Consider the following 11,197-nt stretch of genomic DNA (forward strand, 5'->3'; position numbering starts at 1 on the left):
TATTTAAGATGACTACAGGGATCGGGATCGCCGCTCTCCCACCTACTATGATGAGTCAGAGCCCGAGGAGTCTTTCCGGATCTTTGTGGCCCTCTTTGACTACGATCCACTGTCCATGTCCCCCAACCCAGATGCAGCTGATGAGGAGCTGCCCTTCAAAGAGGGGCAGATCATTAGGGTGGGAGTTTACAGTTAAGATTGGTCAGATACTTTGACGTACAGCATATTCTGACTTCCTCTTTGCATCCAAGCTATAAGGTTATAGTTGTTTGCTGCATTTTGTCCATGAACAAACACTATAATACTGAAATTTAAAAATTGGCTGTCATAAATGGTTGTTTTAGTGCGCAGTTCTTTCAGACTGACTTCAGCCGTCACTATTGCTTGTTGTTTGTGCAAGATTGTTGTGTATAGTTGTCAGTAAAAAATGTTAATGTCTTGAATCTCTATTTTTCCTTCGAACTCTATTTTACAGTACAATTAAAAAAACATACATTTTTGTAGCAGCTGACAAATTTGCGTCAGTGTTGCATCATCATAACAAACATATATTTTTGTACAAATTGTTCTGGAATTGACCTTTATATAGGGTTTGCCATGTTCATCTGAAAATATAAAATACATATGCTAAAGGACATCTAAAAAAAACATGTAAATCACTGGCATGACAGTTTTAAAGCGGGAGTGCTAAACATCACTCTTTTACTCTCTTGTCTGGCAGGTGTACGGTGATAAAGATACAGATGGGTTTTACAGAGCAGAAGTGAGAGGCAGGATGGGGCTGATCCCCTGTAACATGGTCTCAGAGATCCGAGCGGAGGACGAGGAGACCATGGACCAGCTCATCAAACAGGGCTTTCTGCCACTCAGCACCCCTGTGGACAGAATAGGTAGGCCTACTACGCTGGCATCCTCACTTTCATGGACAAGTTAGACAGTTATGGAACTGCTTCAGAGTCAGTGGGGTTGAAAAGTGTGATTGTGAATCGAAACACGAGATGAAATACTTTGTGTTAAACAAGCCACCCATTATTGATTGCAGAGCAGAACAGAAGAGGCCTCCGTCGAGATCAGGCCTCGAGGAGGATGGTGGCTCTGTACGACTACGATCCCCGAGAGAGCTCCCCTAATGTTGATGTCGAGGTATCACTAACTGATAATGACCCCTCGCTGAACACACACACTTACAGATCCAGGAAGTGCTGTATCAGACGATAGCCACACATAAACACATTTTTATTTTTTATTTTAATGTTTATTTGTATAGGGACAAGTATGTAGCATAAACCTATGCCACACACCACAGCATTTATAACATAAGCTAATATGCATATGCATATATATATATATATATATATATATATATATATATATATATATATATATATATGTGTATTACATTACATCACATTACATGTCATTTAGCAGATGCTTTTATCCAAAGTGACTTCCAATTATGTGCTTTCAACCTTCTATATACAGTCATGTGAAAAAATTAGGACACCCATGCTAAAGTTGACTAAAAAGAGGAATAAAAAAATCATCTTTTGCAAATTGATCTTAATGCCTTAATTAAAAAAATGAGGAAAAATCCAATCTTTAAGGACACCAATTTTCTTTGTGAATGAATAATGTATCGTAAATAAATAAATGTTTTTTCCTTAAAATACAGGGGGCATAAGTAAGTACACCCCTATGTTAAATTCCCATAGAGGCAGGCAGATTTTTATTTTTAAAGGCCAGTTATTTCATGGATCCAGGATACTATGCATCCTGATAAAGTTCCCTTGGCCTTTGGAATTAAAATAGCCCCACATCATCACATACCCTTCACCATACCTAGACATTGGCACAGGGTACTTTCCATAAAATCATCTCTCAATGCAAATCAAACCAGCTATTAGGCTAACTGAAATAAACCATGCCAATGTCTAGGTATGGTGAAGGGTATGTGATGATGTGGGGCTATTTTAATTCCAAAGGCCAAGGGAACTTTATCAGGATGCATAGTATCCTGGATCCATGAAATAACTGGCCTTTAAAAATAAAAATCTGTCTGCCTCTATGGGAATTTAACATAGGGGTGTACTTACTTATGCCCCCTGTATTTTAAGGAAGAACATTTATTTATTTACGATACATTATTCATTCACAAAGAAAATTGGTGTCCTTAAAGATTGGATTTTTCCTCATTTTTTTTAATTAAGGCATTAAGATCAATTTGCAAAAGATGATTTTTTTATTCCTCTTTTTAGTCAACTATATATAACTTATAACTTATATTATAATAATGGTATAACAGATTAAGACATAGTATATCCCTTTCTGTGTCTCTGTCTCCTGATAGGCTGAGCTGACCTTCTGTGCTGGTGACATCATGGCTGTGTTTGGAGATATTGATGAAGACGGATTCTATTATGTGAGTGCTGCTTGGCCATGTTTGCTTCTCTAATCAACGTGTTATCTTTTGTTTAATCTGTACAAAACTGGACCAGCAATCCTTACTCTTTTTTTTATACAGAATAAATCATCAAGATATGACATGTTCATTTTTAGAGGTACTGGTGGGCAGATTTTTTATTTTAAGGCAGAGCGAGGCGAGCTGTTTCTACATGACAGTGGTATCTTCGCATGAAACTCTAAGCAAGAAAGTGAATAAGCGTATTTCCCAAATGTGGAACATTGTACAGGGTATTACTGTAACATCAATGTGTTAACTGTAGGTTCCCAATTTTTGCACATTGAATGATTACAGGCAGGACTGTGGGTGTCAAACAAACCAGAAGTTTGGGAAGGATGATGGATCTGCAGTTGAATCATTTTGAAACAGAGACATGAATGTAATAATAAAAAGGTCCAAGGAGTGGCAGTGTAAATTAGTTTCACATGCTGATTTTAGAGAACAAAAAGAAAGATTTCATTGAAAGTGACCTGATATATCCCTGAGGAGATTAAAAGAAATTAGAGCCTAAACAGTGCATATACAGTATGACGTATTGTGTATACAGTATGAAATGCATCATGTTCAGACAGAAATGTCTCCTCTTCTCATTTCCGTTCCACAGGGTGAGATCAACGGCCACCGTGGTCTGGTTCCCTCTAACTTCCTGGAAGAAGTGCCTGATGACGTGGAGGTGTATCTGACCGATACTCCGTCCCACTACCCCCAGGAAGAGCCTGCCAACCGGCCGCCTGCCAACTCTGCCGCCACCGTCTCAGAGGGCAAACGGGTACATCATCATCGCCGCTCTCAGCGCTAGGCCCTGTGTTCATCCATCCTCCGTCCTCTCTCTTGATTTCCGTCTCTCGCTTCCTCCACTTGCCGTCTGTGTGCTGTTCATTGTGTGTGTTTGTCCATGTGGTGACAGTGGTGACTCTATACAAACTAACAAGCCCTCCCCCTCCCCCCTCCCCGTTTGGAAAAGGGGACAAAAATCCAGTGTTAACACCTTTCTGAGTCTCAGAGAAAGGAAGAAGCAAAGCCTGACATGGACAGAGAGAGGATAGACTGTGGGAGCTCTGCGGGTAATTTATGCATGTAGCACTGGTTATGGAGGACTTGAAAAAGGCTCAACTCATTCCTTACACAAGATAATTTGGTACCTCTTTGCACTGGAACACAAAATCAAATGGTGGTTATTGTGTATAATAATAAGTGCTTTATTAACACATAACAATGGCTACCCAATGACACTGAAATAAATAATTTGAGAGAAAACTTTAAAGATGAAAAAGAGAGCGAAGCATGCCTTTTTCAAACTTGATACATTTTATAACTTTCTTGGCTCGACTGCTGTATTTCCTTAAAGAGGCTTTGTTTCTTTATGTATATTGCACACACATCAAATCTATTTTTCAGCCCTGTTGACAGCGGATATGCCATGTTTGCTTTGAGCTCGAGAGACAAAACTAATCGCAGCACTGATACATCCATACTGTATTGTTACAAGAGAACAATAAAAGAAAACATTGGATATTAAAAACCTTCTTTTTTTTGCGCTCTGTGTTCATGTGTGTTGGTGTTGGTGTTGATGTTGTTTTCAGTTTGCATAGTGGTGTGTGTGTGTTTTTTTTTTGTGACGATAACTCTGCTGCCACATCTGATTTCTTTTTTGTTTTTCCTCACCCGCTTGGCAAAACAAAACAAACACACAGAAGAAGATTGTTCATTTCACACCATAAATGGCTCTGTCTGCCTTGTACAGTAAGTCAGCAACTTGAGATACCAAACTCGCGGCTCTAATGCGCACAGCTTGTGTGGTCACAGCAAAGGCTTTCAAATGCCAATTCACATTATGGACGCACTTAAGTGTTTATGTAATGCTCTTTTTTTTCACGGTGACGTAGCAGATCAGTAAAATGTGACATTTCTCCTGGTTTAAAGTTTTCAAATATATACTGTACATATTTATTTCAAATTGTACAAATGTTTTAACACAATACTGAATAGCAGCATTTTTGTCACCCAAAGGCGGTATATTTCTGTATATTTATGACAAATCACTGACAATTTGGACCAGAGTCTAAGAAAACTAGACTCTTCTAAATCTGAAATTTCATGATATCAAAATACAAACTATATCATCTTACTGATGATGCAGACACATACCTTTGTATCCAGCTGCTGCATTAGATGAGAAGCCTGGTATCTACAGTTGTGTCCCTAGGTGTTGTACTGTATACGACTGTACTTTATGTTTCCTCATGGCCTACTGATGGTGGACTTCTCCAGCTCTGTCTTGTGCTGATGTCGTGCTCAACGTTTGATGGCTTCTTCCTCAGTGTTTCTTTTACATATGTACAACTTGTGTGTGTGTGTGTGTGTGTATATATATTTTATTTTACTAATTATTTATGAAACTATGATAAAAGCTATAGATAGATAGATAGATAGATGTGTTGTGATGTTTAGCTTTTTAAAAATCTGTATTAAATGCATGTTGTGCTGGACAGCCATGTGATACATGTGCCATTTGGTAATGTTAAAAGAGAAGAAAATAAGTTATTTCTTAACCCTTACCATCCATCACATTGAATAGAAATGATAGTTTGAGATTTCCTGCTGATCAACAAATAGGGCCAAAATGTAACCACCTTGCTGGAGGTATAAATAATGCATTTGAATTACAGAATAAAACCAATCAGACGTGTTTCTCAACAAGTACAGTCAGGCAACAAACAAGCAAGTAAGACATCATTAAGTAAGTGGATAATTGTTTAATTATGTGTTCAGTGAGTGCCCCTCAGCTGTGTAGAGGTTTTAGATCACAGAGAACTCACACTCAGAGGGCTGTGTACACTGCTTATTGAACAAAACATTCACACTGCCTTCTGCATTTAAAGTAGAGTTTGATAAAGAATTTAGACAGATAGATAGACAGCCAGACAGACAGACACAGATGGAAAAATATAGAGACAGACAGAAGGACAAATAGACAGACAGACTGAGGCCTAGTCTGCAGTGTAAAAGGGTTGCTTCTTTTGTAATACGCTGCCCCATGCCTCCACACCTCCCCAATCGCTTCTCTCCTCAGGTTACCACAGAAACCACCGACGCGGTCGACAACGACGCCACACCTGTCCGAGCGCCGTCCCCGATTGTTCGGCCCCTCCTCCCAGGCACCATGAGACCCCTCAGTCCTACGAGGGGCCCCCGCATCCCTGTGGAGTCTAGGGACCCCCGAGACCAAGATCTGGCAAACAAGAAGAAGAAAGGACTACTTTCCAAGGGGAAGAAGCTCCTGAAGAAACTCTCCCCTGTGAAATAAAAAAAAAGGCATACATGTACGTTACGTGTATATGCCAGGCTCTGTATATTGCATCCATACAATCAACTCTGATCCAACAACACATGACAGAGAAGATGTGAGCTTTGTCTCCTGGACTGCCTGAGCCTATTTTAATATAACCAGTGATACAATTATTCATGTACGGTGATGGACACAAATCAATTATGTACAGTGCAGTGCCAAAATCAAGAGAGAGGTCACCTGCAGACACAATAACATACTACTGTGATGTATTTTAAATCAACGGATGACTAAAAAAACTACAAAAAACTAGGATTTTCATGACAGTATTTTTCTGTTTTCTTTATCATTACTTAAAGAAACTATTCATTTGTTTAAAGCAGGGTAGCTATGAAAACAAAGCATCTGGTTACATCTTCTAACAGGCTTTTTTCTCAGCAAAAAAACAAAAACATAAATATTTGTGGAGTATTGATGTCACTTCAAGGAAACGGAGACCTTACTCCTCTATGAAGATCTCAAATAGACTACACTGTTATCGAGGCATTCTGTGAAGTAATGCTGGCTGCTAACACAAAGGCTTTATTCTGTGCAATATCATAGAGAGGCGGTAGCATATGTATGTGGAAGAAACATTTCCACTTGTACCTGTGATTTCAGCAGAGTGGAGTTTTTCTGTGATGAAAGGCATTTAAAAAAAAAATAAAAAATAGAATAGCAGATTGGCAACAGGGCATTAACGTCAGAGACCCCGGGCGAGCTTAGCTGTCTCAGTGGCCTTTATTAAAACAAGATGAGCGTGACATTTCTCGTTTGATTACAAGTTTGATTTACACCGGGTTTTTTTTGTTTCATGACGGGTTGCTTGTGCTTTGTCATTTTTTTTAAATTAAATAAGAGCAAAAATGTGTGTCTGCGTCCTCGCTGTCAAACTGTCATGAAACGCCTAGTACAAGACAAAACTTTGTGTCTGTCTTCCTATTGCACAAAGGTGGGTGTTTTGATTGGTAAAAGACATGTTTTGTGTGCCTGTGTGTGTGTGTGTGTGTGTGTGTGTGTGTGTACGGCATTATGTGATGCGTTCATGTTTTGCACCTTTCATGTCTCTTGCTCACTTTTCTTTTCTTAAGGAGAGGCCATGCAGTTATTGGTCCTGTGGTTTAGTGATGTGCTGCTACCTCCATTGCCTGTGCACTGTTCAGTTTTGTTGTCTCATGTTAAAAGGCCGTTAAAGCCTAATAGAAATTACAAATCAAAATGTCAAGGTGTGCATTGTTCGCTGGTTATGTTTCATCGAACTGAGGTCTGTGGAGAGAAACACTAACTGATTTCACATTTCATATCTGGTTGCATATATGTTCTACATGACTTGTACTTACAGTACTTAAGGACTATACCATTACAATTTAACATGTTCCACCTTTTCTGGTACGGAATAGATTTGGACTTTTTTCCTTTGATCTTGGATATTTTAACAATTTATGAAATAAGCACATGTAGTCAAAGCCTGAGTCTGCATGGAGACAGTTATCAGTGATGTCAATTTTCTGTTTCTCCATTTAGTTTGTTGACTCACTGAATGTTTCATATTTAACCGAGTCTTCTGACACCAACACACATATTTGCATTATGTCACTAAAAGACTTGCAATGGGAAATGTCATCAGATCAGTGGAAACTACTTGATATCCTGCAGACTGTCACACTGGCTCTCTATTAATTCAGTTTGTTATTCATTGTCAGCGTAAAAAGCTCCAAAATGTGTCTTGAATACAAGATGGATGAGTCTGCAGTGAGGACATACTGAAATCTAAATGAAGTGTTCTAAGTGAATGACAGCATTTCACTTTCACTTTCCAAATTTAATTAGTTTTAGCTTGTTTCAAAGTTTTTGTTCTTCAATTTATTCTGTTCCAGTTCTCCCACAAGTCCTCCAAAACACACATCCATATGGGTTGTTTATTCCTTCCCTCTTATACGACCAATAGGAGCGTTTCATAAATTAGCGCCCCTAGCGGTGCCAGGACATACAAGTCGTATTTTAGGGTAGGACAGTCTGTTTAATGATAAACTTTATCCTACATTCAGCATGAATTTTCAACTTTCAGATATCCTTCTGCAGCCAGTAGTTCCAATTCAGCCTATATTAACCTTTTTATTTTTTTTACTGGTTTTCACATCCAGGTAAATTGGAAAACCTGGAGCTTGGAGAGCAAACCAAATTCTAAATGAAAGAATGGAAGCCCTAAAATGCGCAATGCCCCCCGAAAAAAGAAAAAAAAGGGAAAACCTACCTCAGTTTTTGGCTTATTATAGTCATTGTACAAGAGTATAGAAATAATAAATTGGAATTTCTTTTTTTTTAAAGCAAATATTACCTTGGATTACTAAGAGGAATACTGTACCAACATTTTGTGTGCTGTGGAGGTGACTAAAAGTGCTCAAGAATTACTAACTGGAGGGATAGTATGTCTCATAGCTTTAATCCTTAAAAAGCTTATCCTCTCTCTGTTTAGTTTTAAATATCCAGTAAATCCTATGTATCTCCAGTTGTCCTTTATGTCAAGTTGCACTTGAGGGTTCTCTCTCCTCATTATTTATTTATAGTATTGATTCAATGCAATGACTAGTGAGGGTTTGCCAAAATGGATTGTAAGAAAAGTTCGGCTGACAACCGGTTTACATGCTTTTGGTTCCAAAGCTGTTTATGTATGGTTTCTCATTCACAAAGTCACAAAGTTGAATTACTGTAACATGGTGTCCCAAAGCCAAATCATTCACTTGTGAATGGGCGTAGAGTCTCTAAACGCTGTAGCTCTTTTGTACTTTGATCCATTTGTAGATAATTTATAAATGTTTCTACTTGATTTTACGACAGCCTTTTTGTTAGTGCACTGAGATTTCCTCTCCCTCTAACAGACTGCAAGCATTCTCCATAGTGTCCTTTGAAATCAGATGTATCAGTCCACCGTATGTGCTTGCTTTGTGAATCAAAGTTTAAAAAAGAAAAAAAGAGACATCATTGGACAGTATTTATGGTGATTCATTATGTGTGGGTGTGCATGTGAAAAAATACAACTTTTATAACCAAATTAAATTTGATATTTAAAAAACAAATCCTTGTTTACATTAATTTGTGTATGTCATACATTTTAACTGAAGGTCAAATATTGTATTTAATACAGCAGGAAGTATTCAACCCTGTGTGACTCTCACACTTTGACCTGACATATACAGAACAGATGTTACTAAGTGACTTTAATATTCTGCTCTTTAAGAGACCATCCTTTAACGATCAGTGTTCTAAATTTGGTAGCTAAGGGTCTGCATTCACACCTGAAAAGAAATTAGATTCCTTATATAAATCAACACAGTATTACATTATCATGATAATATTAAAGCTATATAATTAACTCATAAAAAATTATTAAATGTCTCGTTGTAGAAGGGAACAATGTACAACATTTCCAATCATATTTTCATATCCTGGACTGATGGACCTGACTGATGACTTTCATAGACTTGGGTTATCTTTCATCATCACAGTGTCACACAATTTAATGACACATGGTATTTAAAAAAAAAAAAATAGGATGGTAGACACGTAGCGTCTGACATTAGTGCAAGATATGAAGTTCCACATATATGTCCTCTGATGGGCACATTTCAGTGACATAACCTGGGATTGTATATCAGGATCAATGTCCATCCATATTAGAGGCTCTTCAAGTAAAAGGCTTGTCAATAGAGACTGTGTCCTAATGGGTGCAGTAAAATGTATTTCAGAGGTTTCTCTGTGGATTTGTTCGCAATTATGGCACTCGGTACACTCTGTAAGACTGCACAGCCTGAAAATAAATCCTACTTTCAGTAGCTTCGGTCAGTGGTCAGTACTGGTTGTCGTAGGTCCCTTAATGGCACATCAGCTGTTTGTCTGATTTAATCATGACCCAAGGTTGTAATTGGCTTCAACAAGTTGTTGTTTGGATGGAAAATCCCTAAATTAGCTTTAGAAAATTCTCTGTGGGGCGCCTGGGTAGCTCACCTCACAGCCATCAGCAGAGGCTCAGTCCTTGATGCAGCGGCTCAGGGTTCGAGTCCGACCTGTGGCCATTTGCATGTCTTCCCCCTCTCTCCCCCATTTACTGTCTACAGCTGTCCTGTCTATTAAAGGCAAAAAAAATGCCCAAAAAATTATCTTTAGAAAATTCTCTGTGAGCTTCACGCTCATTAACAAATGACAATATCAGGATGGCAGTGTTTTGTTAGAATGTTGATTAGGACATGTATGACAAGTTCTATGATTTGACACACAGATTTATGCCATTTATTATACTACCAAGTGATTAGCATTTTTATCTAAATGTAATATTCTCAACACAATTTTAGATTTTAGAGGACTTCAATTTCGTCAATGCAACAAGAAGAGGAGGGAATTAGTGAAGTGCTGTTAAATGAGATCTGGGTATAACAGATGTTGCCTCTCATCGATGACTATTTTTGGACTGGAAGAGCCTGACAAGGCTGAGTCTTAAATCACATTTTATCAATTAGAGACTCAAAGTTCCAACAATGATGCTCCGACGTGATTAATTTGTGTAATTTCAGAAGTTTGAAATAAGAAATAACACATCTAACTACTTCATAACTTCATCATCATTATTTCTGTCACTACAGTCCATTACAGAGAGGTAAAGGTTGTATATATTTTTCCCTTCCCTCCCCTTTCCTCATGTTTTATATTTCCATTTCACCAGACACATGCTTCACTGTGTCCAGGGGAATGCAGGGAACATTCAAATGAGAGGCGAGCACAATTGAAGTCAGCGTTGTGGGTGAATTATTGCTTCAAATCAAAAATGCAGAAAAACAAATAACCATCAAAACAACAGCCAAAATACCTACCATTCTTTTTTTTCCCCCCCATTTGTGTACAACTGCCTGACCGGTCGCTGTTTAATGCTGTTACACTACAATCCTCAGGAGGGCAGCAGTGCTTTCCAGTTGGGCAGTGACAGACTGTGATTGTGAGGACTGCCGTTTCACAATGAGGGTTGTAATGTAGAAAGTGACAAACCTGTCTCCCATCCTATTTAATTGTCTGATTTAACATTTGCTGATCACAGTTCAACACAGTCACACCAAGCACGCTGACACATCATAAAAAGTACGTAGGGCTGAACTTGAGAAAACGTCCTTCAGCCTCCTTCTCCTTTTTTATACCCTTCTCTACACGCATTTTTTTTTTTAACCATTTGCTTAATTTGAATGTTGATTTAAACCAGAGAGAAGCTCAAAGACTGAGAGAATACTGCAGTGTTTCAGCGGGGTTACGCTGAAACACCCATTGTGCTCTCAGGGAGTCGAGAGAGAAAGGAGATTGAATTTGTAAATCAATGAATATTTGTTTTGTTGCTTCTAATATATTTGCCCTATACTCTCCTCTCT

The 11,197-nt window shown here is 38.3% G+C and overlaps 1 protein-coding gene across 11 annotated transcripts in view; it reads left to right on the forward strand.

Moving 5' to 3' along the window:
* Positions 1-8,764, forward strand: part of si:ch73-287m6.1 (RIMS-binding protein 2) — a 76,086-nt gene extending 67,322 nt beyond the window's left edge. For all 11 annotated transcript variants that reach the window (XM_031277871.2, XM_031277878.2, XM_035998446.1 and 8 more), the window contains 6 exons: positions 9-178; positions 722-890; positions 1,043-1,143; positions 2,348-2,419; positions 3,066-3,230; positions 5,535-8,764. In XM_031277871.2, the coding sequence (XP_031133731.1) occupies positions 9-178; positions 722-890; positions 1,043-1,143; positions 2,348-2,419; positions 3,066-3,230; positions 5,535-5,768 (911 nt within the window). In that variant the 3' untranslated portion in view covers positions 5,769-8,764. The remainder of the gene's footprint in view (positions 1-8; positions 179-721; positions 891-1,042; positions 1,144-2,347; positions 2,420-3,065; positions 3,231-5,534) is intronic.
* The last annotated feature ends 2,433 nt before the right edge of the window (positions 8,765-11,197 follow it).

This window comes from Sander lucioperca, chromosome 1 (assembly GCF_008315115.2).
Source record: "Sander lucioperca isolate FBNREF2018 chromosome 1, SLUC_FBN_1.2, whole genome shotgun sequence".
NCBI lineage: Eukaryota > Metazoa > Chordata > Actinopteri > Perciformes > Percidae > Sander > Sander lucioperca.